The 17,110-nt window shown below is 34.7% G+C and overlaps 1 protein-coding gene across 4 annotated transcripts in view; it reads right to left on the reverse strand.

The window, feature by feature from the left end:
• SPAST (spastin) overlaps positions 1-17,110 on the reverse strand; it is a 100,113-nt gene that overhangs the window by 55,812 nt on the left and 27,191 nt on the right. For 2 of the 4 annotated variants that reach the window (XM_044663694.1, XM_044663693.1), the window contains exon 4: positions 8,360-8,455. The exons of the other annotated variants lie outside the window; for them this stretch is intronic. In XM_044663694.1, coding sequence (XP_044519629.1) covers positions 8,360-8,455 — 96 coding nt within the window. The remainder of the gene's footprint in view (positions 1-8,359; positions 8,456-17,110) is intronic. 4 annotated transcript variants of the gene reach the window in all.

Raw genomic sequence — 17,110 nt, forward strand, 5'->3', positions numbered from 1 at the left:
GGGTTGAAGGGGAAAGGAGGAGCATGAATCATGTAACCATGTTAAAAATGAATATTAATAAATGTAAAAAAAAATAAAAAAAAATCCCTTGGCTAGGTAATATTATTCCCCATTTTACAATTAAACAAGCTGAGGCTCAGAAAAATTAAACTTTCTCACTCATGGTCACATAATTACTAAGATTCAGGGGTGGGATTTTAATCTAGCCCTTCAATACTTTAAGACCAGTCTTCTGTTTACTATGCAATGATGCCTTCTAATAATAACAGGTAGCATTTGTAAAATGGTCAAAGGTTTGCAAAACACTTTAAAAATATTATTTCATTTGATCCTCATAACTCTGGGAAGTAAGTGCTATTATTATTACTATCTTACAAATGAAGAAACTGAGGCAAACAAAAGTTAAGTGGCCTGAAGAAGGTCACAGAGCTAATAAGTATCTGAGATCAGATTTGAATTCAGTCAGGTCTTTTTGACTCAAAGTCCAGGGCTCTACCCTCTATACCACCTGCTATCTATAATAATGAACCAAAGACTTGAAACTTAAATGCATGCAATCTTCCAAACAGGATGAACTACTTGATATTCTTCATCTTCTACCCCTAAAAAGAGGGCTCAAGGACCTCCCTTCTGGGCTCCAGAATGCATTTTCAATTTCCTATGGAATCCATTTAAATGTCCAACTAATATCTCAAACTCATTGTACATCCAACACTGAAGTCTTTTTTCGGAAATTCTAGTTCTCTTTCTGATTTCACTATTTCTCTTGATAGCACTAATATTTCCATAGACTCTTATGTTTATAACAAGGGTGCTCTCTTAGACTCTTTGCCTCATTTATTTCCTTACCAACACCTCCTAATTCTATGTCCGTGACAGTTCTTGTACCTGATGATTCCTTTCTACTGTTAATACATGACCAACTTAATAAAGGCAGACCTTTATTAACACTCACATTAACTGTATTCCAAGGGCGTAAAAGGTCTCAATTGCTCTCTCTCCACACCAAATCATCTTGTGAGGCTTACACTCTTTATGCCAAAGGCATCTAAAGAGTTTTTCAGTGTTGTACCACTTGTGGAAAAATTCATTTGGATGCATATTGCATTAATTTCAAGTAAATATCCATCCAAACTTGGAAGGATCACACCCAGGAGAATTAAATCACATAACTGTAGTGATGAACTGAACAAGTGGTTCAGTCCTATTGGCCTATTAGTTCATATGTTTTTTTTTTTGTTTTTTTTTTTGGCTAAGTCTCTCAGATGGGCTAGCAGCATTGGTGAAACTTTTAGAGATCACTTGCCCAAACTGCACCTTCAAGCCCCCTGTGAGCCCCTGCCTTACTCCAGATAGTGGAGGGAGGAAGTGCTTGCAGTGGGCTGCTGGGCAGAGGTAGGGTAGAGAGGGGGAACAGAGCAGCCCCCTCTGGCACACTGGGGCATGCATGCTACATCTTTGCAAACACGGGACTAATGGAAGGTGAGGCAGGTTGCACTTTAGATACCTTCTCCCTTAAGGACTGGTTTTTTTTTTAAGATCCCCTTAAACTCAACAGTGGATCCCTATCTCATACTGATGAACAATCAAAATTCCTCTGTTTGATATTCAAAATCTCTTACAATCAGATTCTCTGCTTTTCTAGACTTATCTCTCATTGTGCTCCAGTCATTGAAGTATATTCTCAGTATATAACCTATATTTTTCCTCAATAATCGATCATTCAAGCATTTGAAACAGTTAGGTGCCACAGCGAGCACAGTGCTGGTCTCAGACATTTCCTAGCTGTATGATCCTGGGCAAGTCACTGAATCTCTGTTTGTCTCAGTTTCCTCAACTGTAAAATGGGGAAAATAATAGCACCTCCTTCACAGGGTTATTGTAAAGATCAAAAGAGGTAATATTTGTAAAGCATTTACCACAAATAGCATATAGTAGGTACCTTATAAATGCTTATAAATCCCTTCCCCTTTCCCATTTAATAACTGCCTATGTGCCAGACACCATGCTAGAGATACAAATACAAAAGATAGTGCCTATCCTTGGTGAACTCACATTTTTTTCTGGTAGTAAGGATATATATCCACAGGAAAATAAAAAAAACATCCATAATGATAGGGGAGGAAAGGAATGAAAAGTGCTAACAACTAGGGAAATGAAGAGGCAGCAGCTGGGTTGAATTTTGAAGTGATCTTGGGGTTCTAAGAGGTAAAGAGAATGCATCCTGGGGTATGAGATGCAATCTAATGCTACAGAAAGGGAAGACAGACTGTTTTTCACAGGAAGAGCAATTGTGCTAGTTAGACTGAAGATAAATAATGTCTAATCAGCCTAGAAAGATGGACTGGAACCAAAGTATGAAGGGCTTTAAATGACAAACAAGATATGTATTTTTCCTAAAGCTTCTTGAACAGGGGAATAAGATGGTCACAAATGAGCTCTATGAATATCTATGTCATTTATGTGGAAAATAGATTGTATTGAAGAAAGATTAGAGGCAGGAAACCCTATAAAGAAGCTGTTCCAACAGCACAAATGAGAAGTTATTGGCTATAGGAAATTAGTAAAACTGAAAAATCAAGGAAGAGGCATAGATTACTTAAAGAAAGGTGGGGCCCTCAACACCTGGGAAATTGGGAAGAATGGTAGGTTTTTATTCATACTGTTCCCTATACCTGGAATGTTCTCCTCTCTCCCTCTGTTTTATTGAATTTTCACCAATGCTTTAAAACTACATTAAGGTGGCTCAGCGGATGGAGAACTAGGCCTAGAGATGTGAGATCCTTAGACTCAAATCTGGCCTCAGATACTTCCTAGCTATGTAATCCTGAATAAGTCACTTAACCCCATTGTTTAGTCCTTACCACTCATCTGTCTTGGAACCAATACTTAGATTCTAAGAAGATAAGGGCTTAAAAAAAACTAAAACTAAAGTTCATTTTCTCCAACATCCCCCAACTAACTGGTAATAACCAGGTCAACAGGGACCTCACATATCTCTTTGTTTATACCTCTCTTGTCCATTTAATTTGTATTATTTTCTACTTTAGTTATTTGTATACCTATCATATGGCTCCTATTATATATCAAGAGCTTCCATAAGCATAGGTATGATTCCTTAGATGAAACTTTTATTTCATCCCAAGCCCTAAAGTGTTTTGTACTTAGCAGGTACTTAATAAACTTCTTAAAAGAACATTATAAATATATATCCATATTTCAATGGATTCATAATCTCATGGGTGTGGGATTACCCTCCAACAAATGATAATACAACTCTTTCATATTTTTCTGATCTTGTGAGAGATTAGACTATGTACTTTTATAAATCCCCTACGAGGATCTATTTTAGCACTCTGGAAGCCTCTCTCAGGTTCTTTTTTTTTTTTTTTTAATCAATATTAGTTCAGCATGTGGACTGCTCATTTATCATGTTCACTTTAAATAAATGATTGGCCAACCTCCTTGTTTGGCCACACATCTTTTTAATGGCACCATTATATTTTAGGGATGAAAAGGACCTCTAATAACATCTAATACAATACCTTTATTTTTTCAGGAAACAAAAATGAAGCCCAGAAAGGGAATCATTCACCCACTGATAGTACCCTCCTTCCCAAAACTACCTTGCATTCATTTAATATATATTGTTTATACTTCTCTATGAACATATTGTGTTCCCCTCATAAGAATATAAGCTCCTTGAGGAGCTTCTCCCTAAGGTAACCAATTACCCTTTTGGATAGTTCTAGTAGTTAATAAATTTTTCTAAGTCTAAATTTGTCTCTTTGCAACTTCTACCCATTGTTCCTGGTTTCATAGTCTGAAAAATTTATTCAGAAGGTTTTGGTTCACAGTAAAAGTATGTTTTATTTAAATATAATTAAAGAAACCATTAGTTTAAGTTACCTAATAATGTTTATAATATTTTTCATTATAAGCAATATGATCTTAGACAAAAGCATAATTTGCTATACAACAAAGATAGAATGCAAAAAAATCTCAAGATCCTAGAACCTTTCCAAATACTATAGAACTTAGAGGATAAGTAAAAAGTCTGTCCATCTAAGGCTGCTTTAAGAAAAGAATAGCAGCCAGTACTGAAGAAATGACTGTCCCAATATACTTTATCATACCGAGTATTTACTATGCACAGATGCAGACACCACATTTAAGGATCAACAAAGATAATTTTGAGGGTGTGCAGGGTGATACTACCTAAATTAATTTATTACTTATTCAACTAGTTAAACTACCAATTCCTTTATAGAGTCAGAAAAGCTAATCAAATTCATATAGAGTAACACAAGAAACATAAAGGACCTCGTGAAAATAGTAGGAAGTTGAGGGGAGAGAGGTGAATAATATCAGATCTTAAACTTCAAAAAAGTCATCAGCAAAACTATTTGATAATGATTTAAACAAAGGTTGATCAAAGAACAGATAAGGTATTCAACATTCAGAAACAAATAGACATAGTATTCAATAAGTCAAAAGATCCCAACTACTGGGGTAAAGACTCACTGATTGACAAAAACTGCTGGAAAAACTAGAAAATAGGAAGCAGCTGGGTGGATTGAGAGCCAGGCGTAGACAGGAGGTCCTGTGTTAAAATCTGACCTCAGATACTTCCTAGCTGTGTGACCCTGGGCAAGTCACTTAACCCCCATTGCCTATCCCTTACCACTCTTCTGCCTTGGAACCACTACATAGTATTGATTCTAAAGTGGAAGGTAAGGTTTTAAAAAAGCTGGAATGTACTTCTGACCAAAATTAGATGTAAATCATCATCTCACTTATATACATAGATAAATTCCAAGTGGATGTATATTATATATGTGAAAATATATTATATATGTCTTAAGACATAAAAAGTCAAATGATAAAAGAAGTTAGCAGAAAAAGGAAGAAAATACTTTTCAGAACTATGTACTGGGCAAGAAGAGTTCATGACCACAGAGGGATACAGAAGATAATGTGGATAATGTCAATTATGTAAAATTAAAATGGTTTTTGAAAAAGCAAAATGAATGTAATTAAAAGAGCTAACTGGGGGAAAATGTCACAGCAGGTTTCTGTGACAAAGGTCTCATATCCAAGATATATAAGGTACAAATTCAAATTTTTAAGAGTCATTCCCCAATAGATAAGTTGTGAAAGCATATTAACAGTTTTTAAGGAAAGAAACCCAAATTCTCATTAAACAAATGGAAAAATATTCTATCTTACTAAGAATTAAGGAAATGCAAATTTAAGCATCTATGAAATTTCACCTGAGAAAATGAAAATTGATACTGTATTTTTTTAATCTTTTGATCCTATTTATAAGTAATTGATTTTGTCCTGTAATTGCTTAAGTCGTGGCTCTTTGTATATGAACTTAGTTCAGAATTCAGCTGGTCTGCAATGGTTTAAGTTTAGATATCCAGCTCTCTTGCTAACCTTGGGGGATATGTGAGAAAGAGAGTCAGACCTGATATCTTTATACCACCAACCTATCCTTCAGGGATATCTGGTTTGCTGTCTGAAAGTTTGGGCTACTATTTTGCACCTGTACTCCAACAATGAGCACTTCTTAGTCTCAGAAGAGCAGAAGGAGGGAGGCGTTGCTAGCCCCCATTACCAAATTTCCACCCAATCATGTTACTCCCTTTGCCTCAGCTCTGTAACTAACCATACTGTCCTTAATCCCATGACTTCATCTGCCTTGTTCTGTTCTTTGTTCTATACTTCTCAAAACCTATATGAGGGGAATTGTCCTCTTGCTCAGCGGTCTTTGGTATAAATGAAATCCATTAACTCATTTACTGACAGGTAGCATGTCCCTGCTAATAAATGTTACCTTGTGCCGAGATTTGCCTCAGTTTACCCTTTGTTAAAATTCAAATGCTACACACCTCATAACCATCAGAAAGATGAAGGAAAAATGACAATTGTTTATACGGGTGTAGGAAAATAGGCACATTAATATGCTATTGTCAAAATAGGAAATTAGTCCAACCATTCTGAAAAATAATTGGTAATTATGCTCCTAAATTCAGCAAACTGTATATAACCTTTGCTTTAGATAGCACTACTATGTTTATATCAAAAAGTGATTAAAAAAAAACCCATGTGTTCAAAAACACTTATAGTAGCTCTCTTTAATGAAAAAACAAAAAACTGGAAATTTAAAAAACCCCACAAATTGGGAAATGAGTAAACTAATTATGGTCAATGAATTACATTAGAAAATACAGTGACAGTGATGGTTTCAGAGAATCCTAGGAAGACTTATAAAAGCCAATACCAAACCAAAATAATTTATAATTCAAAAATCATACTATAAAGAAATATAACCTTGAAAGACTCAAGAACTCTGACTAAGGCAATGACTATCAATGAGGACTGATGAAGAAACATGCTAACTACCTCCTGGCAGAGAAGTGATAGACTCAAGATGCAGAATGAGACAAATATTTTTAGATATGACCACTGTGGTTTTGATTCACTACGTGTATTTGTTATAAGGATTCTTTTTAGTTTTGCCACTGACTTATGAAGTGTAATAAATTTCTTCTATTCCAAAGTGATTGAATGGAATTGTCTGAACATTACAAACAGTTTCGCTACATAAACCTGGATTCAAACTTTTAATATTATAATACAATATTCATAAACTATATATAAAGATATATGCATAATGTACACATTAAAGCATAATTATAATAGATAAATTAAAACTCAAAAACAATTAAAATAGTAAAAATATTACAAAATACATTCTACCATATTACTTTTCTTTTCTTTTTTCTTTTTCTTTTTTTTTTTTTAAACCCTTGTACTTCGGTGTATTGTCTCATAGGTGGAAGATTGGTAAGGGTGGGCAATGGGGGTCAAGTGACTTGCCCAGGGTCACACAGCTAGGAAGTGGCTGAGGCCGGGTTTGAACCTAGGACCTCCTGTCTCTAGGCCTGACTCTCACTCCACTGAGCTACCCAGCTGCCCCCCGTATTACTTTTTAAGAAAAAAAAATCCTTTACTTTCTGCTTTAGATTCAATACCAGGTATTGGTTCCAAGGCATAAGAGTGGTTAAGGGCTAAGTGATGGGGGTAAGTGAATTGTCCAGGGTCACAGAGCTATCCCCTACACCATATTACTTTTAAAAATTACTACCATAGTCTAAAAGACCCAAAAATATAAGTTTCATGTAATTTCTGTAAAAATGAACTTTAAAAATCAATTAGGAATGGCTAAAATGAAAGAAGGGGAGAGTAATGAATGTTGGAGGGGATGTGGCAAAATTGGGACATTAATGCATTGCTGGTGGAGCTGTGACCTGATCCAACCATTCTGGATGGCAAATTGGATCTATGCTCAAAGGGCTATAAGAGAATGCCTGCCCTTTGATCCAGCCATACCATTGTTGGGTTTGTACCCCAAAGAGATCATAGATAAACAGACTTGCATGAAAATATTTATAGCCGTGCTTTTTGTGGTGGCAAAAAACTGGAAAATGAGGGCATGCCCTTCAAATGGGGAATGGCTGAACAAATTGTGGTATATGCTGGTGATGGAATACTATTGTGCTAAAAGGAATAACAAACTGGAGGCGTTCCAGGTAAACTGGAAAGACCTCCAGGAATTGATGCAGAGAGGAGCAGAGCCAGAAGAACACTGTACACAGAGACTGATATACTCTGATAAAATTGAATGTAATGGACTTCTGTACTAGCAGCAAGGCTATGACACAGGACAATTCTGAGGGATTTATAGTAAAGAACGCTACCCACATTCAGAGGAAGAACAGCAGGAGAGGAAATACAGAAGAAAATCAACTACTTGAATACATAGGTTGATGAGGACATGATTGGGGATCGAAAGTACCACACCAATGCAACTATCAACAATTTGGAAATAGGTCTTGATTAATGACACATGTTAAAACCAGTGGAAATGCATATCGGCCAGGGGAGGAGGGAAATCGGGGGGGGGGGATGTGAAGGGGAAAGTAAGAGCATAAATCATGTAACCATGTTAACTTTTCTAAAATATAAATATTAATAAATGTTTAAAATAAAAATAAAAAAATCAATTAGGAAAAGCGTTAATCACATATTAAATGGACTGAATCTTTCTAATAAAATTTTACTTGTATATATCATAAGCAATAAGAAAACACAAGAAAAAAAGGCATGCCATTTAAAGTCAGAGTAGTAATCAACAGAGCCTCATGAAAGTGGAAAACTAAAACTTCTAAAGTAGAAAAACATATTCCAGTTAAGTGTGGAATTAGTTGATCCAATTTTGCATGCAAGCTAATGGTCTGAAGTTAAAAGGGGTACTCACTTACATAAATGTTAGTTAACCCAAACCCACCTGACTGGAGGTGTCCATTGCGGCATGTCAGGTTAGTACTATCATTATAGACGTCCATTTGCGACTTGGGAAATTGCAAAACTGGTTGCAGCTTCTCTATGCAACAAATAGAAAGGGGGTAAAAAAAAATACAAAATAAACCAAAAAAACTAATAAACAAATAAAATATACATATTAAAATCAAACAGGCTTTAGAGTTAAGTTTTTTGCAATTACATAAAACCATGATATAAATTCCAATTAGTACAAAACATATGCATGAAAATAACAGTAGAAATCAACAACTGTAGTGCTTGCTTGTGGGCAAAAATGAAAGGTTATTAAATTTTAAGAAGTCTAGCATTTGCTTATTATTAGTAGTAGTAGTAATAATTACTTATTTAGCATCTGTTATGGACAAGAAACTGTGCTAGGCTTTATGGATAACACAAATAAGTCTAAGACAGTACAATCCCTATTTTTCGGGACCTTAAAATCTACTTGGAAAGATTAAAATATGTAGCAATTTAAAAAATTATAACACTGTACATATAAGTATGAAACTGTAAATGAAAGCAGAAGACAGTCTGTATTAGAAGGATATCACTATGGGCTAGGTTGACACATAAAGAAAGGCTTATGTAAGATTTGACTTGGACCTTGGGATGTAGCTAAGACTTTTGAGCAATGAATAACAGAAAACTAACCCAACTGAAAGAACAGAATTAGAAAAATTAGAAAAGGAAAATAAAACCTTTTTTTTGATAGGGTTGTCATTCTATTCTTTACTAATTCATATATGACTCATGAAAAAACCAAGACCCCTCTACATGACCTCTTTATAATTAAATTAAGCAAAACAAATTCTATGATGATGCAAGTCAGGATCACTATTGTTGAGATAAAAATATTATATATTTTAATTGCTTTTACCTACCTTAATGCCATATCTTATTTCATGACTAACTCATCTCCACTTGGTTTCATGAATGATGGGGCAATATATACATACTGTTTCTATTCTTCCTCACTCCTGCTGTTCAAGGAAAGCCAGAGTTCCTACTGCTTCTGAAAACCATTGCCCTTGAGTATTTGTATAAGTCAGAGAGGAATCTTATTATTGAGACTGCAGCAGAAAAAGAAATGTTCTAGACATCTGCAATTCACACTCATAACACATTACACTATAGGATGAATGTTATAAATGGCAGGTTCTCTAGCCTAAGAGTAACTTGGAGTCTTGAAATATATTTTACAACTATTTCAATATAATCATTTTCTTTTGTAATCCTGCATATTTTATTTTTAAAAAATTAGTCTAGGAAGGGTTCCACAGGTTTTACCAGACTTCTAAAGAAGTCTATGACATAAAAAAGGTTCAAAACCCCTGCTCTACAATATTATCAATATTATATAGTTCCACTATGGCACTAGATAGTGTTTTGAGGGCTAAACAGGAAAAATAACCTATCTTCCCTTGTAACACTATTTCCAATGGAAAATATGTTCCAAATTCCATTACTTGTAGACCTTAAGGACTTTCATTTGCATGAATATTGCCCCATCTCCCATTCAGATAAAAAAATCAATAGATGGTCCATCATCCAAGTGTTGCTGTGAATGAAAAATTCTTCCTAAGGCCTCTTCATGAAGCCAACTCTGAACTTGGGCTGGTTCTCAGACAAGATTCATATAGTCCTTCATTTATTCTGTACTTAAAGTTTACCCCAGTTTAGTAGAATCTGCTAACACTTTTGTTCCACTGACCTGGATTTTAAGTAGCCAAGTCATCCAAATTCCAAATAAAAGTCCAAATGACATAAAATTAACTTTTGAAATGCAAATTAGTTGGCAATATATATTTTTATTCTCCTTTTCCCCAAAAAAGGAATGTAGAAATAAATAAATGCTTTATATATGTATTTTTTTACATGACAAGAAAGTACCTCCTTGTTAGGTCATTACAAGTAACTTTGGTTTATGATTATGAAAATAATCACATCCTTGGTATTTCTGTTTTCAAAAGTTTAAATGGGGGCAGCTGGGTGGCTCAGTGGATTGAGAGTCAGGCCTGGAGACGGGAGGTCCTAGGTTCAAATTCAGCCTCAGACACTTCCCAGCTGTGTGACCCTGGGCAAGTCACTTGACCCCCATTGCCCACCCTTACCACTCTTCCACCTATTAGCCAATACACAGAAGTTAAGGGTTTAAAAAAAAAAAAAAGTTTAAATGATTACATTACTACATTTAAGGTTACAATTTTAAAAAAATCCTTACCTTCTATCTTAGAAACAATACTATATATTGGTTCTAAGACAAAAGAATGGTAAGGGCTTGACAATGGGGGTTAAGCAAGTTGCCCTGAGGCAAAAAGGTAGGAAGTATCTGAGGCCATATATGAACTCAGGTCTTCCTGTCTCTAGGCCTGGCTTTCAATCCACTGAACCACATAGTGTCCCCATGATTTTATTTTTAAAATATCTTTGAAAACTGTGATAAAAACATACATACACACCAAAAACCTTTACAGAAAGCTAAGAAATCAATATCCTTCTAAATCAGACAAATATTCAGGTAAGATATTCTATAAAGCAATTTTCAAGACACTATTTTTCTATGGAATTACTTTATAACTCTGTCACACAACTACATGATTAAATGATATTCCATGAAGTTGGCAAAATGAGACTAAATTTCGCCTAATTCAAAACCAAAACAAATACATAATCACATTCACACACATGCTTTCATCTACGCCCCTTCCATGAAAAAGAAATTTCCACATACAAACTCTTAAAAAGAACTCCACTCAAGGCATCTCTTTAAAAATTTGACACATTTCTCTTTAAAAGTTTTCGGGACCTATATAGTGTTATTCCACTAAAATTCACAAAAGAGTCAAATGTTGGAATTAGAATATACTTTCTATTTCTGATCTAACAATTTAATAGATGAGGAAATGGAGGTCTAAAAGCAGTTGTAGCAAAGATGGAATTAGAATTCAAGTTTCCTGATTCTGCTCTTTCTACTGCTTTGTATTGTCATTCAGTGGCTATTTTGAAATAAATCTTCAACCTACCACTAACTTCTATTAAAATAAAAAATTAAATGTAACACATTTAAAAACAAGTTTATTAAAATCTAGTTTTATTATACTATATGCAAAATATTAATCTCAGATTATGTGGGAAATAGAATCTCAACTATATGATAAATGGCACCTTGTATCTAAAAATGAAGTGCATATTTGGGGAAAAAATTCATTTTTCTTTTAAGTGCCACCAGCAAGTTGTTTTTATTAACTAAGTTACAAACATTTTAATATTCTTAATTTGCACGAAGATGCTATAAAGATCCTTTGTTTTCATCAGTATAGAATTCCACTTTCAGTATAAACAAGCTTTTATTTCTACCACTCAGAATCCTTAGTTTCTTCAATCCCATCTTCTAACACATATGCTCTATCCTTCCTTAAAATACCCAGTTCAACTTATCTGTGTATACTGCATTCCCTAGTAGAATATAAACTCCTTAAGGGCAAAAACTGATTCATGTGATTCTTGTTCTAACTGTACTAAATGAATTAAGCTTTTTCTTCATTACCCATCGCTTTTAGAAGGGAGCTCAATTGAAAGCATATGGCACTTAGGACTTCACTAATTAGAATATCTACTAAACAATAAACTATAAGAAGTATAATCTAACTCAAAATCAGTATTCCTCTCTCAAAGTTTCAGCTGAGCCTATATCCTGTTTTATTTGCACCTACACTACCTACACGATCTCTCTGGTATTTAGTCTGAAACCCCACCCAGTTCAGGCCCTCATTGCCCCTCACTAGACTCCTTTAAAATCCTCCTCACTGTTCTCTCTGCTTCTAGTATCTCCTCACTGTCAACCCTTTATACTGCCAAATTTGTCTTCATAATACATGTCTGACTAAGTCATTCCCCTATTCAATGACTATTGCCTACAAAAAATGCACTTTTTAGCTTTGTATCGAAAACCCTCCACAATTTAGCACTAACTTACCTTCCTTGCCTTTTCTTCACACAATTCCTCATCAAAAACCAGGATTTGGACAAAATAAATTGATAAATATTCCCTAATTTCAACCTAGTCTGCTTCCCCCTACCTCAATTAGCACCCCTCCACATCAGATTAAACACCTAAACCTCTCTATATTATGCTTCCAGTACTCCTGCCTTTTCTCTCTTCTTCCCTTCCCCAAGGCCATCCCAAACCCTGGACTGTGCTCCTGGATCATTAGGACCTGGTAGGTAAGCTTTCACTTTATCTTGCTTGGAACTAGGCCATTTCCACATTAGACTATAATGCCTAGATGAGACTAGCCTACAGTCATTATCCTCTTCCTCTTCTCAACAGAACCTTGGACTTCAAGCTCTGATAAGCAAGCTTTCACCTTATCTGGTCTGTACCCAGGCCCCCACACTATTCCTGACCATCTCCACACCATGTGGCCTGCTTCCTCTTCAAGTGGTTTTCCCCTATTAAAATCCAAGATCCTAGAGTGCAGAGAATTAAGAAACGTGATCCATGAAAATGACCAACTATATTCCAGAGCTTTAGTTTCACACTCAAATAGAAGGGGGTCAATAAACTATACATAAGGATCTCTAGGGAAACTATTTTGATTAAATATTAACATTGCTTTACTATATGTTTATTTTGTTAAATATTTCCCAATTGATTTAAATCTGGTTAGCCCATACTAATAAATATTCTAGGTGTAAGCTGGGTGTTTGACCCCTCTACTCCAAAGAAGCAATGATAATGCAGGCTAACAGAGAAGGCAATGGTCTCAATGAGTAGAATAAGACAGCTATTTCTGGACACAGCCAATATGTGAACAAATTTTATTTAACTGTTACTAATATTTTGTTTTTTCTTTTTTACCTCCTCCAATTAAGAGAGAGAATTGCTGGAAAGAGAGGAGCTAGAAATAGTACTGTCAGAAGAAAAAAAAAAAAGAAAAGATAGTTATTGAAGTATTTTTAAATGCACAGGTATAGGAAAAATAGATAAGCAGGACAGTTTTGAAATGAACATATTAAATATATAATTCAAAAGAAAGGCAATGTACATAATAGCCACAGTTTCATACTTAATCCTCATATCTACTCTGCCTAATAATATATGGAAACTTTCTTTTTGTTGTCATTGTTTATAAAGTACAGAATTTTTTTAAAACTTAAGACAGTTTAAAAAAAAGTTAAATTCATTCCTAAGGTCTCTATCAATTTTATATACTATAATTTCCAGTGAACCAGCTGCTATAAGCATCATCAAGAAAATGATAAAACCTAAGCCCAAACTCAAATTTTAACCTATTAAAATTCAAGCTAACCTATGGGCTGAGTTAACTTCTATCTGAACTTTATAGTATCAATCTGAGACTAATATAGATATCAGTTCTCTGACCATAAGCAAATGAGTATTTTCGATGTGGACCAGTCCTAGTAATTCTGTAGGACAAGAGATATCCCAGCATTTATGTCCCAGTAATGTAATATTGATCAGGTAGTTTATATTCTCTGTATTGACATATGGTAGGCCAACACAGGGATCCCGGCTTCCTTCCACTTCTGCAGACAAAATATAGGAAAGCCATGGCAAATACACAGTGATGACTCTTAAGTTTTACTTTGCAAGGTCAGACAGGCAGGCACCATGGTTGGTTTGTGGTATAACCTGCACATGCCTCTAGGGTAGGTTGAATAGCAACTACCCTTTTCTCACAAAGCACAAAGCACTACAGAGCTTTTGTGCTTTAAGCTAGCTGATATAATACACCTTGGAGCAGATTTTGTTAGCTAACAGATAGGTCACCTGATTTTTCTCAGTGATAATGCTCTTCAAATACACCATTCAGAGACAGGAACTATTTGTGTTGGTAAAAGACATGAATTAGAGCAAATGAAACAATGATTTTTAAATGTCACCTTCATCAATTAACATTAAAGCCAAAAAAAGTTTGCAAAAACATTTAAACTTAACTAAAAATGAAGGCCAGAAATGAAACCTCTATTTTAAGTATATTTTTATAATCATTATTAAAAAGTTCTACTCCTTAATGAAATGAATTATGGATTCTCTTTTTGTATATACCTACACAAACCCCTAACGTCTATTTTGATCTATGTAAACTACTGCCAAAGTGAATATATTCAAGTTCACTGGTAGTCAAGGAAAGTAAACTAAGATACCTTCCTCCCAGATTAGCAAATACCCTGCTTTGGGAACTTAAGCTTGAGTTAAAAAAAAATCCTCATATTGCCAACAATTGAAAAAATTAGTGCAAATAAATTTGTTTTAGAAATTCTAGGACCCTATGCAAAAAAAAAATTTGGAATAATGGAGCCCTAAGGATAATTAAAGCACTCACCAATGTCACTAGATCCCTAAATTGTCATCAGTGAGTCTCCCTCCAATAAGGGAATTTAATAATAAGAATTTGCAATCAGAAAGATTTGGGTTCAAATCTCATCTCCAACACAAACTCTATGATCAAAAGAAAGTCAGTTGTCCTCTCTGAGACGGTTTCTCATTTGTAAAATGAGAGTTGGACTAGATGGTCTCTTAGAACCACCTAGCTCTAAATATATGATCTTCATCTGTAGTACACACCTCAGGGTTATAAGGAAGATCAAATGAAATGTGAAGAGTGTAGTGAAAATATTGGATTTGAAGAGAGAACACATGTTCAGATCTGAATTCTGTCACTTACCAGTTATATGCCTTGGGCAAGTGAACCTCTTCAGCCCAATTTCTTTTTATATAAAATAAAGAAGCTGGAATAAATAAAAGCCCCTTTCTGTGAATGCAAAGCACTTTGTAACCATTAAAGTACTTTCTAAATGCCAACTACTGTAATCTTAGATACGAAGTATTTATTAAATGTTTGTGGAACAGGGGGATATATATTACAGTATTTCATGATAGCCAGCGCCAAAATACTTTCTGTGGCATAGCACCATGTAAGTGTAACTAAACTGATTTGCTTGTTTGATCCTTTCCTAAATTGCTCATAAAAAAAGACATCCTCATTTTAGGGATAATTTCATCATCCTGTAAAATCTCACCAGTCTTGACATACCAAGAAATCACAAACCTTTGCCTCTCTGGAGAGTAAGGCCTTGAATTCCAAACTTCCCTTTAAAGAAAGAGTTAACTCAAGCATCTCCTTTCTTACGTGGCTATATGACTTTGGGCCTTCTCTGACTCACTTCATCATATCCCCCACACAGAATAGCACACCCTTCCATATATGTATTCCCAGTGCTTAGCACAGTGCCTGGCACATAATAGGCACTTAATAAATGTTTATTGTTCATCATTATTATTGATATGCATATATCTTATTCTTATGCTATATAAATTGATTTCTTATCGTCTACAAAGTCTTCTATATACATTATTTCCTCTTTAAAATAATCCCAAAAATGAAGGTTGCACAAGAATCCTCAATTTGCAGATTAAGAAATTATAACTTTGAGAAATTTAATAATTTACCCAGTCACACTAGTAGAACTAGATAACAAAATGAGATCCAATTCCAAATCCATTTTCTACCATTACAGTATAACTACACATTAAATACCTACATTAAATTAATCTGCATCTCCTTGTGCTACTGTCCTATATGTCTTCCCTTTCATAATCAACTTCTAAGAAAAAGCTATCTACTTTCCCCACTTCTATTTCTTTCCTCTTAATATCTTAAAACCATTACAATCTGGCTTTCAACCCCAGTACTCAAAAAAATTGGTGCGTCCAAAGTTATGAGTAATCTCTTCATTACCAAATTCAATGACCCTTTACTTAGTTTTTATTCTTTATTAACTCTCTGCAATATAATTAATCTCTCCTTCCTGGATACTCTCTCCTCCTAGGTTTCATATCAACACTCTCTTTTGATTCTTCATTTACCTATCTGACATGTTCCAGAATCTTCTCAAATTAAAACATACCCAATGCAAAACGGATTATCTTTCTACTTAAAGACATTTCTTTTCAGAGCTTCTCTATCATCATCAAGGGCAAAACCATTCTTCTAGTCATACCTGTTCACAATCTTACTTCTTCAATCAATAATTTAATATAATTATTTAATGTGTAGTTATACTGTAATAGTAGAAAACAGATTTGGAACTGGATCTAATTTTGCTATCTAGTTCTACTACTAGCAATGTGACTTTGCGTAAGTTATTAAAATTTTCAGTTATAATTTCCTAACAAATTGAGGATTCTTGTGTTGCCTTTCATTAGATCCTCAAAATGGCCAAATCTTTTCATTTCTTTCTCCATATGTCTCAAGTCTATCACATTCTCTATACTTACACAACCACTGCTCTGGTTTGAACCCTCATTACTTCTTGCCTTGGACTATTCCAGTAGCCTCATAACTGATTTCCCTTCCTCAGATATCTCTATCCCACTCCATCTCCCATACAGCTACTAATATGTTTCCTAAAGTATAAGTATGGCCATGTCCTCCCCAACATCTACTCAAATTCCAGCAGTTCCTTATTACCTTAAAGAAATATCAACTCCTAGAATTTAAAATTGTTCATAACATGACTCTTTCCTATCTTTAAGTCTTCTTGAATATTATTCTCCTCTATATTATGCTCTATTGTCTACTCATGCTGGTTTGCTTGCCGTCCGCACAGGGGATTCCATCTATACATTTGCACTAACTATCCCTTCCTCATGCCTGAAGTACTCTCTTTCCCTAACTCTGTCTCCAAG

The sequence above is a fragment of the Gracilinanus agilis genome, chromosome 2, assembly GCF_016433145.1.
Source record: "Gracilinanus agilis isolate LMUSP501 chromosome 2, AgileGrace, whole genome shotgun sequence".
In the NCBI taxonomy this organism is placed as follows: Eukaryota; Metazoa; Chordata; class Mammalia; order Didelphimorphia; family Didelphidae; genus Gracilinanus; species Gracilinanus agilis.